General features: G+C 47.2%; 1 protein-coding gene across 1 annotated transcript in view; it reads left to right on the forward strand.

Annotated features, from left to right (window-relative positions):
* Positions 1-24,915, forward strand: part of RIPOR3 (RIPOR family member 3) — a 225,174-nt gene that overhangs the window by 196,804 nt on the left and 3,455 nt on the right. Inside the window, exons 19-21 of the mRNA XM_088472128.1 lie at positions 7,436-7,638; positions 10,855-10,938; positions 11,983-12,073. Of these exons, the coding sequence (XP_088328254.1) occupies positions 7,436-7,638; positions 10,855-10,938; positions 11,983-12,073 (378 nt within the window). The remainder of the gene's footprint in view (positions 1-7,435; positions 7,639-10,854; positions 10,939-11,982; positions 12,074-24,915) is intronic.

Genomic DNA, 24,915 nt, shown 5'->3' on the forward strand with positions numbered 1-24,915 from the left:
GTTGAACCTGTAAAAAAAGAAAAAGTTTAAAAAATTTACAAAAAAATTACATAAGGTTCCCCCCCCCCCCCCCCCAAAAAGCCAAATCAGCCCCAGGCTAGCCAGCCAGTGGTGGTTTCTAAAAATACGGGGTACAAAATGTGTAGGGTTCCACCGTATTTTAGAAACCAACACCAGGCTGCAGGGACTAGTGCTGGTTTTAAATATAGGGGGCAAAAAAGACGTGGGGTACCCCCTATATTTAAGACCAGACCCAACCGACCGCGGTGTAATGCCACAGCCCGGAGACCCAATCACCGCGGCTCCAGGTCCAAAGCATTACACTCCAAGTCGGTCAGCACAAGCCGGTGATCTCGGGGGAGTCGGGGACCCCCCAAAAAAGGGTCCCCACTCTCCCGAGCACCACAAGCTTACGCTGAAACCTGGGGCTCTTCCCCATACCCCTTGCTTGGTGGGTATGGGGGTAATAAGGGGGCCAAATAATGTAACACTATTGTACTTTACAGTGGAACTACAAGTGCCAGCATGCCTGCCATTTTGCACTTGTGGAACTACAAGTGCCAGCAGACATGCGGCACCTGTAATTTCACTGTAAAATAAATAGTTAAAAAAAGCCAAAACACACACACTGTGTCCAGTATAAGGGTCTGGTGCTGGTCTTAAATTTAGGGGGTACCCCACGTCTTTTTTGCCCCCTATATTTAAAACCAGCACTAGGCCCTGCAGCCTGGTGTTGGTTTCTAAAATATGGTGGAATCCTACACATTTTGTTCCCCGTATTTTTAGAAACCACCATTGGCTGGCAAGCCTGGGGCTGGTTTGGCTTTTGGGGTGGGGGTGCAGGCTTATGAAAAAATATGAGATATGGTAAGAACTTACCCTTGTTATCTCTATTTCTACGAAGTCCATAGGGTTCCACAGGATACCTTGGGGTATAGGTGTGACGTCAGTCGCAGGGCACCAAAGAGTTAAGCTTTCAGCCTCCCAGGATGCACTAGGTCCCCCTCCTATACCCCGCCCCCGGGCCAAGGCACCTCAGTTAGTTACCAAGCCAGAGGCCGGAGGAGGAAAAGGAAGAGAGAGAACAAAGATCTGGACACATACAAGAATCACATTCTCACCAGAGGGAGACGGAAAACCGGTGACCAGAGCAAAGCCCATCTGCAGCACAGGTGCGACAGGGCGGGAGTCCTGTGGAACCCTATGGACTTCGTAGAAATAGAGATAACAAGGGTAAGTTCTTACCATATCTCATATTTTCTACTTCAGGGTCCATAGGGTATCCACAGGATACCTTGGGGATGTCCCAAAGCAGTATCCTTTAAGGGTGGGGACGCTCCTGTGCAGAAAGGATAATCCGCCGCCCGAAGGAAGCATCCTGAGAGGCGAAGGTGTCAAACCTGTAGTACCTCACGAAGGTATGGACAGAAGACCACGTAGCAGCCTTGCAGATCTGAACTGCCGAGGCACCACGTCGAGCTGCCCACGAAGGACCCACAGACCTAGTGGAATGAGCCTTCAGAGAAGGAGGGACCGGTAGGCCTTCATGAAGATAAGCTTCAGAAATAGCCATACGGATCCAGGCTGCCAAAGTTTGCTTTGAAGCAGGCCAACCCTTTTTACGGAAGCCATAGAGGACAAACAAAGCGTCCGACTTCCTAAACGAAGAAGTGCGGTCAACATAAGTCCTTAAGGCCCGCACAACATCCAAAGAGGCCTCACCCACGGAAAGACCCGGTGAGTTAAAGGCCGGAACAACTATTTCCTCGTTAACATGAAACTGGGAAACAACTTTGGGAAGAAACTCGGGCCGAGTGCGGAGCACTGCCCTGTTCCCATGAAAAACCAAGAAAGGGGGTCTACAAGAAAGAGCCCCTAACTCAGAAACACGTCTGGCCGAAGCAATGGCCAGAAGGAAAACAGTCTTAGCTGTTAGCCATTTAAGATCCACTGAGCCCAGTGGTTCAAACGGCGGTCCTTGGAGAGCCCTCAGGACCACAGCCAAATCCCAAGGCGCCACAGGTGGAACAAAGGGCGGCTGAATGCGGAGAACACCCTGCATAAAGGTGCGCACATCCGGGATTGTAGCAATCCTACGGTGAAACCAGGCAGATAGGGCCGAAACCTGTACCTTCAAAGAAGCAAGGCGAAGCCCATGATCTAGTCCCGCTTGCAGGAAGGCGAGAATCCGAGACAGACGAAACTCCCGCGGTGCATAACCTCTCGGTCGACACCACTGGAAGAACGTATGCCACACGCGATGGTATATCCTCGCGGAAGACGGTTTCCGAGCTCGTAACATGGTACGCACCACAGAGCTGGAAAACCCCCGGGACCTCAGCATGGCCGTCTCAACAGCCACGCCGTCAAAGACAGCCGAGTCAGGTCCGGGTGAAGGCAAGGACCCTGAGACAGAAGGTCCGGTCATAGCGGCAACCGCAGAGGACTGTCCACGGACAGACCCTGAAGGTCTGAGAACCAGTGCCGTCTGGGCCACGCGGGAGCTATCAACAGGAGCGTCCCTCCTTCCTGTTTGAATTTCCGGATTACCCGTGGAAGAAGGGAGACCGGAGGGAACAGGTATGCGAACCGGAACGTCCACCGGACGGACAGAGCATCCACCAGAGACGCCCCTTCGTCTCTTGTGCGAGACCCGTACACCGGCAACTTGTTGTTGTGCCGGGACGCCATGAGGTCGATTTCTGGAAGACCCCACCTGTCCACCAGTAGTTGAAAAACGTCCGGGTGCAGGGACCATTCCCCCGGATGAACGTCCTGGCGACTTAGAAAGTCCGCCTCCCAATTTAGCACTCCCGGGATGAAGACCGCTGATATGGCCGGAAGATTGCGCTCCGCCCAAACCAGGATCCGAGAGACCTCTACGAGAGCCGCCCGACTGCGAGTTCCTCCTTGCCTGTTTATGTAGGCCACGGTGGTAGCGTTGTCCGACTGGACCTGCACCGGGCGACCCTGGAGAAACCGCTGTGCCTGCTGGAGAGCATTGAAGACCGCACGGAGTTCCAAGATATTTATTGGAAGCTCCGCTTCTGTCGGCGTCCACCTGCCCTGGAACAAGTGTGGACCCGAAACTGCTCCCCAGCCCCGAAGACTGGCGTCCGTTGTCAACAGGACCCAATTTGGAACCCAGAACGGACGTCCCTTGTTGAGGTGGGTCGTCTGTAACCACCACGTAAGGGACAGGCGAACCTCCTGGGTGAGCACAATCGTCTGGGACTTCAGAGACTGAGTCAGCCCGTTCCACTTGGACAGGATCAGGTGCTGCAGAGGTCTGGAGTGAAACTGGGCGTATTCCACCATGTCGAACACCGACACCATGGAGCCCAGTAACCTCATCGCCGAGTGTAAGGACACCCGGCGGCTGTGCAGGCAACTGCGCACCCTTGACTGTAAAGCAGAGATCTTGTCCTCCGTCACGAAGATCCTTTGCTGTCCCGAGTCCAATAAGGCTCCAAGATGCAGAATCCTCCGAGACGGGATTAGAGTGGACTTCTGCCAGTTGATTAGCCAGCCGTGCCGTTGCAGCAGTGCAATGGTCAGGTCCAAGTGGCGTAACAGGAGCTCTGGAGATCCTGCCACCAATAACAGGTCGTCCAAATACGGTAACATGCAGACTCCCTGCAGCCGCAGAGAAGCCGCCATGACCGCCATCACCTTGGTGAAAACACGTGGTGCTGTTGCCAGGCCAAAAGGTAACGCCCGAAACTGGAAGTGGTCGCTGCGGATTGCAAACCTGAGGAACTGTTGATGGCGCAAAAGAATAGGGACATGCAGGTAAGCGTCCTGTATGTCCAATGACACCATGTAGTCCCCAGGTTCCAGCGCCAGAATGATGGACCGTAGGGTCTCCATCCGAAACTTCGGGACCCGCAAAGACTTGTTGAGTGCTTTGAGGTTGAGAATCGGACGATATGACCCATTGGGTTTCTGTACCAAAAATAGATTTGAATAGAAACCCTGGCCCCTCTGGGAGAATGGAACAGGCACTATAACTCCAGCCTGGAGCATAGTGTGCAATACCTTCCGCAGCTCCGTAGCCTTGTTCCGGTCTGATGGGAGACCCGTGGTGAAGAAGCGAGCCGGGGGTCTGTGCCGGAAGGAGAGGGCGTATCCGTGGGAAACCACCTCCAGAACCCAAGTGTCTGTCGTAGTGACCGACCAACACTGGGCGAACTGTAGCAGGCGGCCTCCCACCCTGGGATCCCCCAAAGGGAGGCCCGGACCGTCAGGCCGCAGACTTGTCATCTGGCTTGGGGGCCGGACGTCTGGTACTCCATGCCTGCTTCCGGGGCTTGACCGATTTCTTAGGGCCAGCCTGTCGAGGAAACGACTGTGGTTTGGGCCTGCCCTGGGCCCTAGATGACCGAAAGGACGATGGTCCCGAACCAGAAGGAGCAGCGGCCGACGGGAGACAAGCAGATTTGGCTGCCGCCAGCGTGGCCACAATCTTATCCAGATCCGGACCGAAGAGAACTTCTCCGGTAAACGGCAACGCTTCCAGACCTTTCTTGGAATCTGCGTCCGCCTTCCAGGATCGCAGCCACAAGGTGCGACGAGCAGCTACCGCTGCTGAAGAAATTCTAGACACCAGAGTACTAATGTCTAGAGCCGCCTCGTTGATGTAGGTGGCCGAATCACGGAGATTGCCAATCAACTCCGCCTGTTCAGCCGGACAGTCGGATTCAAAAGAAGCCTCTAATGAATCCGCCCAGCGCTCCATCGCTCTGGCAACCCAGCAAATGGCCATAGCCGGCCGTGCTGCCCCCCCTGCAAGGGAATAAGCGGACTTCAGGCAGATTTCTACCTTGCGGTCCATAGCATCCTTAAGGGAGGACATGGATGGCATCGGCAATGTGGCACTACGGACAAGACGGGTCACGTGAGAATCCACCTGTGGAGGGGATTCCCACTTAGCAAAATAATTATCCGCGAACGGATAAGCCACCGCCAGGCGTCTCTGCGGCTGGTATCTTTTGCCAGGTTGTTTCCACTCCTCCTCTAAATGGTCCACCAACTGACCCGAAAGAGGAAAGACTGTGGCATCGCCCTTCACATCTTTGAAAAAGGCATACTTAGATTTAGCCGCTGGGGGAACTTCGTCCTCAATCACCAAGGCTGTGCGGACCGCCCGAATAAGTCCAGGAATATATACTTTGGACTTAGCATCAGCGTCCTTAGTATGGAGAGGTTCCTGATCGTAAGGATCCAGAATCTCCCCATCATCAGACGTCCCTTCGTCATCCTCATAAGGAGCGGACAGAGACGCCACCGGCCTTTTATGAGGCCGCATCACAGACTCCCCTTGCAACACATCCGACAAGTGCTGTACAGAACTCGTCAGGGAGTTAACCCACGCTGGCTCCTGAGAACCCGGGAGCGGGGAAATAGGGAGACTGTGGGGTACCACCAATTGTCGTGGGAACCCCTGCATGGGTGACGACACCACAGACTGCTGGGACAAACCCATCGGAGTAAACGCGGGCTGCGGAGCTAACTGGCCCACTAAAGCTGTTAACGCCTGAGCGAAACAAGCCCAGGGCGGCTCCTGTACCGGTGCTGTAACCGTAATAGGCCGCGCCATGGACAAACACTGCCGGCAAAGGCCCTCCGCGCTACCCTCCCCCTCCGCTAACGGTACTTTGCACGTGGTACACTGTAGCCGGAGGGGAAAATCACTTTCAGACATGATGGCACCACGTATGTGACCTCTCTCACCAATTAAGTATTAAATAGGCGAGAGACCACCCTGCAGCACCGCACCGCAAGGGCTTTAGCAGAAGAACAGGGACAGTAATAAAGCTGACAGTTTAGAGAAGAAAAGTTACAGGCAGCGCTAGCACAGTCACATACAATGCAGAGAAATAACAATTCCTGCACTAACAGCGCTGATTACTCAACTACACAGACACAGGGCCTGGTAGGACACAGCGCTGCATACACAGACCTGAGCCACAGCGGAGGAGAGGTATGCGGGGGGACCCAGACCACGATGCTTCCGTCCAGCGCTTCCAGCAGCGTTCACCATGCGTTCTGGAGAAGATGGCCGCCGAGGAGCAGAGAGGAGGCTGGCCTGGGGGAGGAGCGCTGCCACAGGACCAGTCGGCAGCATGCAGAGAGGGCTGTGTGCAGCGGGGGAGGCGCCGGCTGTGAGACAGGGAAGGCGCGCTCCCCTGGCATGCATTTAACCCCTGGGACGCCGCAGCGCTACCGCTCTGCTGCGGTCCGCTGTCCCAGGGGGTAGTGGAAGCGCAGGTTGGTCGCCTGGCTCCACACTGCAGCCAGTCCCCAGGGAGCCCCCTGCCTGGGGACTTAGGACCATGTGATCAGCGGGGACCCACCGCGGGACCCCGCTGCTTACCTCTGTCCCCCTTGAATCCGGCCATGGTCCGGAGCATCTGGGGTCACCGCTAGCTGTGACCCCAGACGCCCACCAGCATCCCCGGATCAGTACCAGCGTTCTGGTACCGGCGGGGTGTAGGGAAGACAGCATGGACGTCAGGACTGACTGTCCATGCTGTTCATCCAGATGTGCAGCCACAGCTGCATGAAGAAAAAGCTTCAGGGGCTCTTCTAGCCCCCACTCCAACAGGTGCACCCGACTCCGGCCGGGCACCAAACTAAACTGAGGTGCCTTGGCCCGGGGGCGGGGTATAGGAGGGGGACCTAGTGCATCCTGGGAGGCTGAAAGCTTAACTCTTTGGTGCCCTGCGACTGACGTCACACCTATACCCCAAGGTATCCTGTGGATACCCTATGGACCCTGAAGTAGAAATAGCCTGTACTTTTGGGAATGTCCCCTTAAAAAGGAAATGGTAAAAAAAAAAAAAAATCGGGACACCCTAAAAAAATAAAAAAAATGGTGAAAAAAAAAGGCCAAACTAAATTAATTCTAGTGGGGTCCCCAAGTATGGGGCAGGTGTTTTTTTTCATTGCACAAAGTAGCGGCAGGTGCATTTTTGCAGATTGATGGGACCACTTTTAAAAATGAAAAAAAAAAGCTAAATGCTCTTCTGCATCACTTCTTCAAAGTCGGGAAAAAAAACACCTGCCGCGGCTATTTAAAAACTCCGACTTTCTTCTGCAGGCAAAAACAGGGGTACCCATAGTGATCCCCAAGGTCTGGACATCTTTAGGGGGTCCTACAATTATTTCCAAAAAATTCCCCTTTGTTTTTGCCGATCCATGTATCGCCGGGTCCCGTTTTCGACTATTTCATATTGAATACGGGGATAAGCGGGGGCGCGCGCGCGATACTGTTTCGCCGGCAAAAGCTCCGATGTGCGGCGAAATTTTAGACGGCGAGGTTAACGTTTCATATTGAATACCTCTCAATGACTCTCTAGAGCACACTATGATCAAATAGGATGACAGGTTTGTTTTGACGGCCTTGTACAGAACATCTTATTTCCCTCCGCAGTCACCCTTATTGGTGATCTACAACTTCCCGGGCGTCTCAAGAAGATTAAAAAATTGAAAACAAAGCAGATTGCACGGCTCCAGCCTCTACCGCAGTTCCTGAGACTTGTGGCTGCTTTTCAGATCGATGAGAACTTGAAGCTGTGCAAAGTGACTGCAAGCTTCCTCTGCAGAGCAGCGGCAAACAAACGCTTCAAGCAGAAGGTATGAACCGTGACCCGACAGAGGCCATCATCACTGATCTCATCTCTATAATGAACAGTCTTGCTGCTATGTGCAGGCTTATAATGATCTAATTAAACCATGAAAACCAAATAACATCAGTTAGGTTGTCCTACAATGGACACTGAGGGGATGATCATACAATAACATCACTATCCCAGTGATCTGCCTTATTTTTTTTAATTCAATTAAAAATGTTTGCACAGTGGTTTTTACCTGCCATTCATTTTATTTGTAAATATTAATATTTGCACATTAATAAAAATATAAATTCATACCACATCGGTATGGAAGAATGTTTTAACTGTCCATAGATGAAGGTTGGTAGTCTTGGGCTCAATGATGTATTGCCATAAGGAGGAATTTGTATAAAAAAATAGATCATAAAAATTGTAGAACATAAGAACACACTATTATTATTAATAAATTATTATTATTATTATTATTATTATCAGTTCTAAAAGTTTTTTTATTTTAGTTACAGCTAAGCAAAAAATCTCCAGATTGCAAAAAGATGCACACAGGCTGGGAGATATATCAACCCTAATAAAGAGTGGAGAAGTTGGCCATAGCAACCAATCAGCTTCTAGCTAGCATTTATCAAATACATTCTATTGACGGATAGGTTGAAGCTGGGTGATTCCCATGGGCAATTCTCCATTCTTTAGAAGATTTGATCTCCCCCTAGGTCTTAACTGTTCCCCAAAATCACCACACACAATAATGCGTTGACCATCATCACCCAGCTTTATTGATACAGTAACAGTACATGCGAAAACTGGCAAAATGGGAAATTACATACACAGCGCGGCCTGGCAAAGAAACACAAACTGGAACTTGGCTACACTACAATTATATGCATGATGAAATTTTATCAATGACTTCACATTCACTAGATGGCAGCACAATTTGTGTTCTGTAGAGATAATGCAATTATTATAGTAATCTTTACCTTTTAGTGAATGAAAAAGCCATGAGTCTGCTTATTTGTGCCGTCTAAAATTGTTTGCAGTGTCCCTAGTAATGCCCCTTATGCAGTGCCCACAGTAGACCCTTATGCAATGCCCCCTGTATTAGAGCCACTTACGCAGTGCCCCCAGTAGTGTCCATTATGCAGTGCCCCTTGTTCCCGTGTAGAAGAGCCCGTTACGCAGTACCCCCAGTAGTGCCCATTATGCTGTGCCCCCAGTAATGACCCCCATCCTGGTATGGAATAGGCCCCACTCCCCTGTGCAGTACTTACCTCTCTTCACGCTGGCTGCAGGGTACCGCTCCCGTGTAGATGCTGCCGCTGACTGGATTTAACTAGATCCAGCAGGGCAGGCTCCTCTCATTGCGGGTGACGTCATGACGTCACCCGCGAACTGCATCACAGGGAGCGCTGGCCTCTGAAGCGATCAGAGACTAAAGTAACCTCTGATCAGTTCAGAGATCAGCGTTCCAACTTTTAAATAGAGTAAACACAAATATTATGTGGCCCAGTCACCCCTGCCGCGATCGGAGCTCAGCTCTGATCGCGGCCGAGGTGACTGGGCTGCATAATATATGTATTTGGGCCGCGAGTTTGACATGCCTTGTCTAGAGCCTGTTTTCACTGAATAGCCCCCCCCCCCGACAAACTGATCACCTGCTCCCCATCTTGAGACAGACATAGGAAATTTATGTAAATGCATGTTGCTGTTTTTTTTTCTAGGAATGTCATATATGAGAATTGGTTTGGAAACTTCCCTTTTAAGCTCAAATTAAGCCGATATAGTCATAGTTCAATTTTCTTACTTTTTTCTTATGTTTACTTAGTTTTATTTTATTTTTGCATAACTTCCTATGTCTGTACACAAAAAAATCCTGCACAGTTAGTGGGGTGTGAAATAAGAAATCCATTGGTTGAATTTTCCTCTAAGGAAGTGGAGTGCAGCAAACAGTGCAACTACTTTGACTGGTGAGGAAACTCATTTTTGGAAGTGGCAGTGTAACACACTGGGCAGGAGGTAAATGAGAATGCCTAATAACACATACTGGAGGCTAGACAGGATTTAGAAGAAACTTTTTACAGCTCTGTAAAGGAGGGCACCCAGCATGATCTCCTAAACCCTAAGCTTTAAGGTGCATACACACGTAACGATTTTTTGAATGATTTGTCGATAACGACGTCATTATTGTTAAATCGTTCAAAAAAAATTGTTCAGTTTATGAGTTATAACGATGGACAATAATCACAAATGCGCACTCCCATTTGTAGTTATCGTTCATCGTCCATTTCAGACTGTCCAACATGACGATTTTCATTAAGGGAAGGAACATTGGGCCTGATTCAGAGCTGAACGCTGTGACCAGAGCGCTCGCTCTGAATCAGGGCCCTCCTCCCTGAAAATGGAGCGTCCTCTTGGACGCTCGCATAGCTGTGGGTGACCACCCACAGCATATGCGAGCGTCCATGATGATGGTCTTGACCATCGGGCTTGCAACGGAGACCCTGCGGTAGGGTCTCGCTGCCGCAAGCCCAGGAGTGATTTTGGCTCTATCAGAGCCAAAATCACTCCCACTGACATCACTAGTGATGTCAGTGGGGCCGGCTCCAGACGGTAGGCGTTCCCATGGGAACGCCTCCGTCTGGCAGGCACGCCCCCAGCACGCCCACCAAAGGGGGCGTGCTGTCAATCAACATCGACAGCACGCCCCCTTTGGTGCGAGACCCGGAGCGACAGCTTGGCTGTCGCAGTCCGGGTCTCGCGCATGCGCACGACGGAGCTCCCTCCGTCATGCGCATGCGCAGTGGGGGAACATCGACCCGTTTGCGAGCGTCCTTTGCTCGCGAACGGGTCTGAATGACCCCCATTATTCGTTCAAATAATCGTTCATTACACTTCAAAGAATCGTTCACTTTTTCAAGGGAAAATCTGACAGATAATCTAAAGGCCCTCATACATCAGAGATTGATTGCTGCAATCGTGCAATTTGCAATCGATTGTGTACAAAAATCTTTCCCTTTTTCAATCGATTGTGGCAATTCTGCAAAGATTTTTATACACAATCAATTGCAAATTGCACGATTGCTGCAATCAATCTCTGATGTATGGGGGCCTTGACAGAAAATCGGTTACAAACTTGCAGCAAAAATGGTTTAAATCTGGCTATTGTGCACATAATGGTATCAGTGTGTTCTGTCCTGGTTTTTTATGAATGTTCTCACCTTACCAGGCAGTGCTGTATTACACGGGGCTCTTATCTGACAGTGACGTGAAACTGCAGAGGTCGGCTTGCCTGGCACTGAAACATCTGAAAGTAAGTGTCCATCCTACCATGGTGCAGTCTAGAAGTTATGACCATATAAGGGGGAATGTGTACTGAATATGCTTCAGCCATGTCAGATTCAATGTTCATTTTCATATTACAGTTTTATATCATAGATTTTTCCTGCATCACACAATGATTATAAACTGAAGAAAATTTAAGGGGCATACACACTAGACGATAAAACTGAACAATTTGAACAATAACAATTATCGTTCAATGATATATCGTTCATATTGTGTACGACAAACAATGAGCGCTCCCGCAGGTCGTTAACGATATCCCCAGTCGGCTGTACTTGCAGCCCACTCTGGGGATACCGTGAGCGATGCCATGCTGCTGAATGCAGCATGGCCCTGCTCCCCCCTCCACGCCATCGTCCGTCGCTGATCGGCATGGGCACGTGTGTATACACTTGCTGATGCCGGCACCCTTGCCGACGATATCATCGCATACACACTGTCTAGTGTGTATGTGGCTTTAGAGTAATAAGTCAGTGTGGCAGGTTGCACCAGTTAGCTGTGGCAAGTGGTGTTATAGCTGTTCTGCAGCATAGACTGTGGCCCTCTCCCTCTCCCTGACTGACATGTGTAGGGTTTTGAGTTGTTACAAAAGTTAACATTATTGAAAAAAACACATTGCAAAGAAAAAAGTTTGAACACTATAATAGTCATCTGTGCAAATATTGGAGGAAATATAGGAGGAAAGTAATTAGAGGGACAGTAGACAGCGTCTGGCACTCCAGCTGCTGTGGAACTACACCACCCATCAAGCCCTGACTGTTTTGCAGTTAGGGCATGCTAAAACTGTGGCAGGGCATGCTGGGATGTGTAGTTCAACATCAGCTGGAGTGCCACACATTGCCTACCCCTGAAGTCAAGGATTACAATAAAGTAGGATTCTATAAATATTGCAATTTTGCAGGACAAGGTGCTCCGTCCTTCCCCAAATGTTTTATAATTTGGGTGAAAAGTGACTATGAATATCACACACTGAACTTTTCAATTATTTATATATATCTTTTTCCATTGACAGGGCACTGCCAGCATTGACCAGATTGCATGCTTGTGCCAGTCAGAAGTAGAGGAGGTGAGAAACACAGCTAGAGAAACTATTGTGTCATTTGGTAAGTAAATAACAACCCAGATAAAGAACAGCTTAGACGTAAGCATTGATTAAATTCAATAGTGCATATGGGAAAGATTTCTGGACTGCACAACCTGACTCTATATATAGTGGGAGGTGCTACCTGATGAGACTAATTGCAGACACAGAAACACAAATCTCAGGTGCACAACTCCAAATTATTAATGATATATATAAATGCAATAAAATTTTGCAATCAATAGAGGTTTTTAGCATAATCATGGCCAAGCTTATGGGCCTACCCACCATATCCAGGTAACCTCTTTCGGGTAGGTCCCTAACATACCAAGGTTCAAATCCAGAGCGCAGGACCCCCCAAAAACTGGATTTGAACCTTGGTATGTTAGGGACCTACCCGCATTAATAATTTGGAGTTGTGCACCTGAGATTTGTGTTTCTGTGCCTTAAATTCAATAGTATCACTATAAGACGTTATGGTGTTTTTTGGGCTCTGCAGGGTTGTTTCCTAATAATGCAGCTTCTATAGCACAGGTTCTCAAACTCTGTCCTCAGGACCCCAATCAGTGCATGTTTTCCAGGTCTCCTCACAGAATCACAAGTAAGATAATTATCTCCACCTGTGGATCTAATAAAATGTGTCAGTGAGTAATGAATACACCTGTGCACCTGCTCGGTGACCTAGAAAACGTGAGCTGTGTGGGGTCCTGAACCACTGCCCATACTATAGAACCACTGTTCTATAGTATGGGCAGTATTAAACAGCGCCTACAGGAGAGAGATGACAAAACAGGATGAGCATTGCTTGGTGTGAAACACAAATTCTGTGCTAGATATGTAAACGGTAAGTCTTGTGGGCCTAAAGCATTACTGAAAATCTTTCTACAAAAACCATGTCTTATAGGGCCATTCCTCTAGTGATGTGATAATTCTTCTTTCGTAGTACAGTCCTAGGGCACCATAGACTTAGGGCCTGATTCAGACCCGGACGCTAAGCCGTGATCGCACATTATGGCCGATAGTCGCCCGTATGCGTCAGGCGAATTCAGCCAATGTCACAGGGACTTACTAAAAATCCCTTGCAGCTACAGAGCTTGCGATAAAGCTCTGTCCCTGCGAATCCCCTCCGCACACTTATCACAGTATTTTCGCAAAAAGTACTGCGACAAGTGCCCATGCATGCGCTGACCGGCCACCGCTAAGCCCCGCGACCTTTGCCCCCCTCACTGATTTGCACTTGCCTCCGGTGATCGTTCTCCGTCGATGTCCTCCATGGCTCCAGTCAGCTGATCTCCCATCCTGCACTAACTGGGTCCCAGTGCAGGATGGGAGACCAGCTGACCAAACAGGGGGACATCACCGGAGCACCGATCTCCGGTCCCTGGTAAGCTTTTTTTTTTAAAGCAAAGATCACCGTGTGGTCTGTTTAGACCACAGAGCTGATCACTGGGGCTGGCTCCGGGCTCTGCTCTGCCTGTTACAGTGGAGCAGGAGTCCGGTAACCGGGGGAGAACCTGGATAGTTATTATCACAGGGCTTTCCCCGGTATTTCTTCACAATTTATTTTTAGTAAATCCCAGACAGATCGCATTTCCCATTACAATGATGGGAAATGCGAACTGCTTACTAAAAATAAGTGATAATTACGGGTTGGAGTAGAATTTTACTAAGTCTACTCCAATTGTCCTTTAGTAACTTTAAGTGATACTAAAATAATGTGAAAAGGGTGTGAAAACACCTTTTTTCACTTTATTTTTGTAAAAATAATGTTAATAAATAGAGCCCTTAAGGTGCGTACACACTGTGCGATCAGGAAAGACAGTACGATTACGACATCGTAATCGTACCGTTGTTCCTGATCCCCTGTAGTGTCTGCACTGAACGATCAGTCGTTCAGTGCAGGCACTGTCCATCATTCCTGAACATGCCAATTTGTCGTTATCGGCAGATTGTGCTGTATGTTCAGGCGATGGACAATGTCGGAAACGACCAGCGGGAGTGCGCATCGCTGGTCGTTTCTGACATAAAAGCGCACGATTTGTGCACGATTACTGAGCGATTGCGCGATTACGATGTCGTAATCGTGCAGTCGCTTAGTAATATCGCCCAGTGTGTACGCACCTTTAGTGACACAGACACACTTACCTACACAGACACCTCTTACTGACACAGACTCCCCTTAAGGTGCACATCCACTAGGCGATATTAATGAACGATAAATACATTGTGCACTATAATGTCGGAAATGGCCAGTGATGCGCGCTCGCGCTGGTCGTTTCTGTCATCAATCATCGCCTGGACATGCCGGTCAATCTGCCAATAACGACAGATTGACCATGTTCAGGGATGAGGGAGGGTGCCTACACTGAACAACATATCACTCAGTGTAGGCACTGCCGGGGAAGAGGAACGACTGTACGATTACAATGTTGTAATCGTACTGTCGTTCCACTATCTGTTAGTGGATGTGCCTCTTTACTGACATGGACATCTCTTCCTGACAGGTACCACTTACTACCACAAACACACTTACTGACACCGACACCTCTTACTGACACGGACATCACTTCCTGACAGAGACACACTTATTGACACAGTAAGAGGAATCTTTCAGTATGTGGTAACTGACACTTATTGTACATACTCACAGACACCCCTTACTGACATACACACTTACTGACACACATTCATTTATTATGCATTCACATGGCACAGGAAGACACACAAACTCCCCTCCCCCTGGCTGAGGTCTATAGGATTAGCAGGTAGGTGCTGGAAACATCAACCAAACCCCCTCCCCTCCCTGACTATAGCAGGTGGGTGCTGGAATCGTTTACGTGCAGTTGCACAGCCATGGACCTGGCTCAGCTCTCCCCTCCTCATAGGCAGCAGCCTCCTCCCCTAATCTCTTTCCCTGCACCAGCAGCATTATGCAGGGCCCCCTAGTGGGAGTGCGGGCCCGCATGACGTCATGTGGTGCATGCTGTGCTCCTCTGGGAAGGTTTTACAGAGGCACAGCAATGGATTTCAACTACATGCCATTTATTGTAGTCTTGTGGGGCCCGGCCCTGGGACACGCCGGGCCCTAGGCGGCCACTTATGTTGCCTTGTGGCAAATCCGTGCCTGCTTACAGTCAGCTGACCATCAGTGTGCCTATTTAAACAGGACTCTGAGTACTTCTCAGTGCCAGAGTATTAAGTCTTCCTAGCTCCAGCATTTTACTGTGCTCCTCAGTATTAGTGTTTCCCATTGTTTCAAACTCAGCGTTTTGTGACCATTCTTCTCCTCCTGATTTGGTACCTTGCTTGTTTCGACTCGTCCTCTGCTGATTTGGTACTACAGTATATTGTGCTGCCCCATTGCTGTGTTTTTTTTTTTAATCCAATGCTTTTTTTATTAAAAGTTTTATACATTGAAAAAAAAATTCTAACAGTACATAAAAAAGAAAAAACAAAATATAATATATCTGTTAATAAACATATTGGTATGTAATAAAACAAAATATATATAAACACCATAATATGTGTGGTCTCGTTCCTAGCTACACAAGCATCAGATATAGCGATCATACAATAATATTAATCAATATATATCATAGTCCTACCAAAATACAAAAAAGAATGTGGCTTACATATACAATATCATATGAGAACAAATAGCTGGGCAAACGATATACAGTATCCACAGTACAAATGCATAGACAAATCTATCTAACTCCACCAATAGTATATAGATTAGGATCAAAGACCCCTCCCCCTTAACGATAGTCAGGGGAGTCCAGCCACCGTGCCCAGATGTCAAGATATTTTTTCTCTGTTTTCCTAGCCACATACAGATATTTCTCACGGGCAGCGACTGCGTTAACTAATGAAAGCCACATCCATAGGTCTAGGCCATTTGCCGCCATCCACATTCTTGCTATACACACTTTGGCAAGCATGCAAAGGTTTGGTGTATTTGTCTACTACATCATCATCTATTACAGCTAGTACACATGCTAGAGGGGTAAAATATGTCCTGTGGTATGCCTGTAGAAACAATGACATGGAATACAGCTTCCCAAAAGGAGATAACTAAAGGACAACACCATAATAAATGCCAAAAGGTTCCTTCAGACGAATTGCATTTAGGACAGTTTGAATCCATTCTTCCCCCTATTCTCAGCAACCGTTCAGGTGTCATATATACCCTGTGGGCTAAAAATAATTGAATCTGCTGGTATCTAACAGCTGGTACTAGCTAAGGCTTCCTTCCATACAACATCTGCAATTACCCCTATACCAGCTTCCCATTTCAACTTAATGGTTAGCAAATCAGTAGTATGGTGCATATTCAACAAATTAGAATAAATCACTGATATCAAATGTCTAGAGCCAGCAGATTGTAGTAAACTTTGAACAGGGGACTCCAGTAGAACCTGTGAATTGGGCTCTAAGAGCATGTCTGAGTTGAAGATAGCGATAAAAAAACGTTTAGGGTAGATCAAACTCTTGTTGAAGTTGCTGGAAGGACTTCAAAAGTCCTGTATGGTACAATTGTCCAAGCAACACCACACCCCATTCTCCCCAGACCTCTCTAACGTGCAATAAAGTTAGTTCCTGAAGTCCGCGAGCATGAGATAGGGCTGTATCTGGGTCTAAGCCCTCTGCTTGCATTATACGCGGGACCAGCCTCCAAATAAGAATAGCAGGATATGGACTATCTTTAAATTATCACTTAACAGTAATTGACAAGGTGATAACCCTGATTGCACTAAAAAAAGTGCAGGTAATGAGTCAGCTGTAGTATCATTAATCCATTCCCATAGGTGCGCTAATTGTGCAGCATAGTAATAGAATTTGAAGAAGTGAAGCGCCATACCTCCTAAATCACAGGACCTAGTGGGAGTGTCCAATTTGATTCTAACCCTTTTATTAACCCTGAGCAATGAAGACCGTAATCCAACTATCTGTTTAAAGACCTTCTGAGGAATATGTATCGGGGAGTGCTGAAGCACATACAAGAGTTTGGGCGGCAAAACCATTTTAATAATTAAGGAGTAATATTCTGTGATACATAGCGTTGGGGAACATTGGAAATTCTAACCTCAAAATATTTAAATGAATCCACCCATTTCAATGGAAGAGATACAAAGGGATTAATAGGGCAGGTTCCCCTGATGGGAAGAATACACGATTTATCCCAATTAATCAGTAATCCTGAATACTGGCCAAATGAGTCAATAATATCCAGGACCTTAGGCATAGAAATTTTATATTTTGTAATAAAAAGTAATATGTCATTGGCATATAGTGCAATTTTATCAATCCGGGAACCCAAAAATATCAGGACTAGATCTAATAAGACATGCTAAAGGCTCTATGGCTATAGCAAATAGAATGGGCGAGAGTGGGCAACCCTGCCGCGTTCCTCTAGATAGTGGGAAGGACAAGGAGATAAAGCCATTTAGAGATACCCTCGCCACCAGAGTTGAATATAATAACTTAACCCACCTCACATAGCCTGGACCAATGCCAAAGCAGTCCATAGTCTCCCACAAAAACGCCCATTCCACTGAATCAAACACTTTGGCGGCATCTATTGATACAATAATAGAGGTCTGAGCATCCTTGTGGGAGACCTGCAGCTGAGTAAACAAACGACAGAAATTAGCCAAGGTGGACTTACCCGGCATAAAGCCCGTCTGATCAGAGTGTATCAACCTGATTAATCCTAGAGGCCAGGCAATAGGATTCAGTTCGGGTAGGATCTTTGCCTGGTTTTGGTAGAACAACTATTAGTGCCTCTGACACTCTGGAGGATGTTACTTTCATAAATTTTGTTAAAGAGCTCAAGCAGCTGGGGCACATAAGTTTTTTTTATATAGTTCTAGAGCAGTGGTTCTCAAACTCGGTCCTCTGAACCCCACACAGGTCACGTTTTCCAGGTCACCCAGCAGGTGCGCAGGTGTATTCATTACTGAATTACACATTTTAAAGAATCCACAGGTGGAGCTAATTATTTCACTTGTGATTCTGGGAGGAGACCTGGAAAAATATGCACTGTTTGGTGTCCTGAGGACTGAGTTTGAGTACCTATGCTATAGAGTAATCCCATCGACCCCTGGGGCCTTTCCATTGGGGAAAGAATTTATGGCCAATTCAATTTCCTCAAGAGTTATAGGGGAGTCAAGAAACTCTCTTGCCTCTGGGGAAAGTGTTGGAAGAGATATATTCTGCAAAAAGGTACGCAGTTCCCGTTGAGTAGAAACTAATCTAGTACTATATAGTTGTTGATAATATCTCTCTGCTGCTATATTTGGAGTCCGCACACGAGCAACATTGTCAGAGCCAACTATTTTGACCACCATTTTCGACGAACACTCAGCCCCTGCCAGATGGGCCAAATAAGACCCAGGTCTATCACCAGACGTATAATGCAAATGTGTGTTAAACAACAATTTATAATGAGTCTTGTCCGTTAAACAGTCCTTCCACGCCTTCTGGGCAGCTAACCAAAGCTCCCTATTTAAATCCGAATTGTCAGAGATATAAGCTATTTCTAAGGATCTGCAAGAAGCTTCCAGGCCCAACTCACGGTTTTTATAGAAGGACTTCAGGCCAGCTACACTCTGTATTAAAGTCCCTCTAAGGAATGATTTAAAGGTGTGCCAAATAACTGAAATAGAGGTAGTGCCGCTATTTAACTCGAAAAATTATTTCCAAACGGCTTCCAGCTCTGCGCCAGTGCTCATACGCGTCAGCAAGAACTGATTGGGCTTCCAGAAAGTTTGGCCCTCTAAATACAAGCTGTCAGTGGTGAATGATCGGAAATACCCCTAGTTTAATATTGAACCTTGTGAACTCTTGGGTGTAGGTCACGTGTGAGCAGTGCCAGGTCAATCCTAGAGAACGAGAGGTGAGTACATGAAAAACATTAAAACTTTCACAGCAGAATATCTTGCCCTCCAGGCATCAACCAGACCAAGCCCATCAACCATACCCGGAAAGCCGGAACACCTCATACGCACCCCATCAGAGGACACACTATGCTTGCCTAATACTGGGTCCAGGACATTATTGACATCTCGTAAACATAGTGGCCGTCCCCGGTGACAAAGCCATGAACTCAGCCACCTTTTTAAGAACATCATGTGAATAGGGGGGAGGAATATACACCGCCAATAACAGTAAAGCTATCAAATGAATCCTACATTTTAAGAACTCATATCTACCCCAAGCATCGCATTGCACCTCTGGTCTAAGGCAAATGGAACAGATTTAAGCACTAGTATGGACCCCTAGATGCCGAAGTATGCGTTGAGTGATATACCCAACCAATCCAGGGCTTTTTTAATTACAGTAATTTCCCACTGACCAGATGAGTTTCCATAAGACAAACTATAACAGATGTATACTGCTTGACCTGTCTAAACAATAAAGATCGTTTGACCCGGTCATTTAATCCCCTCACGTTCCAAGTGAGGACGTTAATATTGCTTGACGCCATCACTTAATATCATATCTTGGACATCGTAGCAGCCAGGAGAGCCCACACCATAACCAATTGTAAATAAAACCATACCATTTCAAAAAAAGTAGAACAAAACGAAGCAACCTCCCCTAGAAAGGAACAGTGTGGTCCCACCCCTTAGAACACCTCTCACTCTGTATACCATCCCCAACCTTGGCATACCTTTTACCTAATTACCCTTTAAGCCTTACAAATAAAATAAACTAGATAAATAGAAATTACCTTACCTTAAACAAAATGTTGGAGTAATATATACAGTGACTACAGAGCATGACGCAGGGAGCCCTCGGGATAGGGAGTCGCTCCCTGGGCCCAGCAACCACAAATCTAAAACACAAATCTAAAACACTTTATAAAATATATAATAAGCAATCAAATGTGCCATACTATACTCCTACCAGATCAACCAGTGGCCCAAATTAAATATAAATATGCTGTGTATACTCGGAATCAGATATCAAAAATAGCAGCCCTATGGATACATAGTATTCCATTACATTTTTTGGCAGATGTAACATCCCAACATAGAATAACTGACATATATGGGCACCAAGGCCATTAGAACAGCGGGAACAACAATGCACATGACACATCACAGAATTAAAATAGAAGCATGAAAATTGCAAACATCGCTTAGTAGCAAACTCTGGAAGCAGAGGTGAGAATTGGAACATCAATCATTGGCCAAAACAAACCTGGACGGCCTGCGGCGATCCACCCAAAACGCCATCTCTCTCAGAGTCGTGAAGAAATTGGTTTCTCAGTCAGTGACTACTCGGAGATTAGATGGGTATAGCATGGCATAAGAAATATTCAGCTCACGGAGGCACCTTTTAATTTGGAGAAATTGGGCCCTGTCCTTCTGGACCTCCATAGCAAAGTCAGGAAATACCGATATCCGAATCCCATTCCATTGTAGAGGACCATTAGTGTGGGCCAGTCTAAGAACAGAGTCACTGTCACGGTAGTGAAGGAATTTAGCTATGAATGTGCGTGGCGGGGCTCCAGGAGGTAAGGCTCTGGAGGGCACACGGTGAGCTCTTTCCACAGTAAAGAATTATGAAAAGGAATGAGCCCCAAATGCGTCCAATAGTCACTTTTCTAGGAATTTCTCAGGGTTGTTACCTTCTTTCTTCTCTGGTAGCCCAACAAATCTTACATTATTTCGCCTATGACGCCCTTCCATATTGGACATTTTCCTCTGTATAGATAGTAGCTGTGAATCGATGGAATCAATACGGACACCTAATGGTGTGATTTTATCCTCCAGAGTGGACGTACGCGTTTCTACTTCTCCCACTCTCTCCAGAACACATTGTAGATCATGATGTATCATGGAGAGATCCGATTGTACTTTGCCTACTTTCACAAGCTGTCACTGCTTCAAGAACACTCTGAAGTGCAGCCTCAGAGGAGTCAGCGGAGGCTGAGGATTCTGAGGGAGATGCAGGAGGAGAATTGTCACTCTGACCAGCGGATGCGGACTGGGTACTTGGCACTCTGGAAAATTTCTCGAGCTTGACTGCAGCAGTAGGGTGGTGATGTTTCACCATTATGAATTGTATATCAATGTTCCCATTGGTATAATGAAAGGAAGTGCAACAGTAGAATATGGAAGACAATGTCCCCTGTATCTTCAGTACATGCACTGTAGTATTGAGCACAACACTCTGGGAATAACTAATATTACCAGCAAGAGAATGCAACACTGCTTAAGATCTAGAAATAAAAAAATAAAATGAAATGCAGCCAGAAACATATAAACTGTGAAAGCTGCAGACTCCTCAGGCAGGTATATAGGAGAACACTAGTAAAACAAGCAGGAGGGGGAGGTAAGCAAGATGGCCTCTTCTCCCAGCACAAGATGTAGAGTGCACTCACCAGGCAGGATAACAGGGGACCCTAAGGGCAGAACAGAGCCTATTTCAAGCCGCTGGAGACCAGCTGCTAGATGAGTGCCACACCCCGCTGTAAAGCCACAGGTCTCTGATGCAGGGCAATGGCGCTGACATCCCACGTGATCAGGCCTCTGTACAGGACACACCACCGCGATCTCCCCACAGCTCCCGGGCAAAGCCGGCTAAACACTGTCCCAGTTGATCACCACTTGTACTCACAGCGGTAGGCTGAGATCTGGCCCCGGGGGAACAAGCAGGATAGTCAAGCAGGATGTCAGAGCCCTAGAGCACACGGAGATGCGTGTTACGCCATGCTCTCCGTGGCCACGCCCCCCTGTGCTGCTCCATTGTTGACCATACTCCTTGCTGATTCATTACCACATTTTCTAGGACACCATTTATTCCACCCTAGGGGGTAGAATTAAGGGTTGCGGCAATCTGCAGACTCCTTGCAACGAAGCCCAAATTTCCTTGTGGATTCATCTGGTGAATGCCAGGGGTCTGTTAGACTCCATGCCTCTATTCTTCTATTGCCAACCAGAAATTGCACTGGGTCTCCAGATACTACTCCATGAAAATATACACTGGTCATGGATTCCGTTGGTTCCCATCTGCCAGGGATCTTCTGGCTTCATTTTCACATTGAAGCTTTAGTAGCTACATTATGGCAGGTTTTGTCCAAAAGGATTGATAATGAATTGGAATTCCAGAGGCTTCCACCTTCTTCGGATGAGTGCCCTGTGCAATGAAGTAGCAAATGTAATAGGTAGTCTGTTTTGGTAAATTGCGAGTTTGGTGCTAAACACGCAATTTTTCACAACTCTCCAATGTAATAGGGTGTCTGTTCACTAAAACTCGCATTTTTCAGAGTTACTAAAACTCTCCATTCTCAAACTCGCATCCAGATGTTTTCACATTGAAAACAATCAACTCGCCCAATGTAATAAAGTGTCTGTTTCAGACTCGCAAAAAAAAAGTTTACCAAAAGTCCCCAAATAATAGACCTGCTTCAGGCTAGCGAGTACATCCTGAGCAGGTCAGATTAACACAGAAACATGCACATATCCATGAGATATGTACATGTTTCTGTGTGTACTTATGTTAAATGTTTTTAAATAAAAAAAAAAAAACGTGCACCCCCTCCCCAAAAGCATAACCAGCCCCGGGCTTTATAAAGCCTGTTCTGGTTCTAAAAATACAGGGGCCAAAATGCGTAGGGGGCCCCTGTATATTAAGAACTAGCACAGGGCTTTGTTGAGCTGGTCCTGGTTCTGGAAAATCAGGGGACAAAACGAGTAGGGGTCCCCTGAAAATTCCAGAACCAGCACCGAACTCTTTCTAGCGGGGGGATAATGCCACAGCCAGGGAAAACCTTTCACCGGTTTCCCAGGCCAAAGCATTACCCCTGACCACTAGTCAGTCTAAGCCGGGGATCCCTGGGGAGTTGGGTACCCCCTCCAATAAAGGGGTACTCCTCTCCAGGGCACCCCAGGCCTAGACTGATAGCCCGGGGCTATCCCCGGCACCCTAGGGCGGTGGGTGCCGGGTTGATAGTGTAAAATTAAGTTTTCAATATTGTCTTTATTTGTAGAACCACAAGTACCAGCAAGCCTCCCCTGCATGCTGGTATTTGGAGAACCACAAATACCAGCATGCGGGGCACTACGGGCCCGCTGGCACTTGTAGTTCCACAACTAAAGAAATACGTAAATAAACAAACATACACCGTGAAAGTAAAATTTTAATAAAACATACATGCACACTCACACATACTCACCTAGTATCCGAAGTAATCCATAGGGGTGTACCTGAAAAAAAAATCCATACTCGCGACATTGTATCAGTGATGTAACCACAAGATTAACCTCAATTAATCTTGCGGCTACGATGTAGCGGTTCCCACAATAGACGTCTATGGGGATTTCTCACCATAGACGTCTATGGAACACACAGGCTGGCCGCATTCAGCTAATCAGGGAGCTGCTCCGACGGAGATGCTCCCTGATTGGCTGGCGGCCCCTTCACTGACGAGGCACATGTGTGCCCCGGTCATTTACGCGGAGCAAAGGTATGTGTACACACATACCTTTGCTCAGTCCGTATGGTTCGTTTTTTTATTCTAACCCCTGGATTGCCTACTCGGACAAGTGGACGTGATCTACGCATAGAAGAGGTGAGTATGGATTTTTTTTTTCAGGTACACCCCTATGGATTACTGCGGATACTAGGTGAGTATGTGTGAGTGTGCATGTATGTTTTATTAAAATTATACTTTCACGGTGTATGTTTGTTTATTTATGTATTTCTTTAGTTGTGGAACTACAAGTGCCAGCGGGCCCGTAATGCAGGGGAGGCCTGCTGGTACTTGTGGTTCTACAAATAAAGACAATATTGAAAACTTAATTTTACACTATCAGCCCGGCACCCACCGCCCTAGGGCGCCGGGGATAGCCCCGGGCTATCAGTCTAGGCCTGGGGTGCCCTGGAGAGGGGTACCCCTTTATTGGGGGGGTACCCAACTCCCCAAGGATCCCCGGCCTGGACTGACTAGCGGTCAGGGGTAATGCTTTGGCCGGGGAAACCGGTGAAAGGTTTTCCCTGGCTGTGGCATTATCCCCCCGCTAGACAGAGTTCGGTGCTGGTTCTGGAATTTTCAGGAGACCCCTACTCGTTTTGTCCCCTGATTTTCCAGAACCAGGACCAGCTCAACAAAGCCCTGTGCTGGTTCTTAATATACAGGGGCCCCCTACGCATTTTGGCCCCTGTATTTTTAGAACCAGAACAGGCTTTATAAAGCCCGGGGCTGGTTATGCTTTTGGGGAGGGGGTGCACATTTTTTTTTCTTTTTACACACACACACACACAGAAGCCATCACGGATCTCACTGATCTGTGATGGCTTCTCTAAAACTCGCACCTTTTAATGCTACTCGCATTAAAAGGTGTCAGTTTACATAGTCCTAAACTCGCAAATGCAGTAGCCTCGAGCTGAAAAGTTCGCAGGCTATTGAATTTGCGAGTTTCAGTACAAACTCGCACTTTCTAAAAGTGCGAGAAAGTGCGAGTTTGTACTGTTACTAAAACAGACTACCTATTACATTTGGCCCGATATCTACTTCAGGGACCAGACACAAGAAAAGGAAAAATCTCACGAGCCACCATTAAGGTGGCACCTCACTCTCAGATACTGTAGCACTACTTTGTTCGATTTGTACACTTCCACCTGAGGAGTCCATTAAGTTTGGACATTCTTGCTTATCTCCCGAGGAATGGAAGAGGAGATTTATGAATAATCTAATCATCTGATTGGAGCATGTATTAATTAGTTGCGAAACTGCAAATACTAGCTTGTACTGGAGAGCCCTTATTAGGTTACTATAATAACTACTCCAATCTCAACTCAAACCACTCCATTCCAGTAACCCTACACGGTCCCGGGAAAGTTATGCTCTCC

This window comes from Taudactylus pleione, unplaced genomic scaffold (genome assembly GCF_031769625.1).
Source record: "Taudactylus pleione unplaced genomic scaffold, aTauple2 ptg000121l, whole genome shotgun sequence".
Taxonomy (NCBI): domain Eukaryota; kingdom Metazoa; phylum Chordata; class Amphibia; order Anura; family Myobatrachidae; genus Taudactylus; species Taudactylus pleione.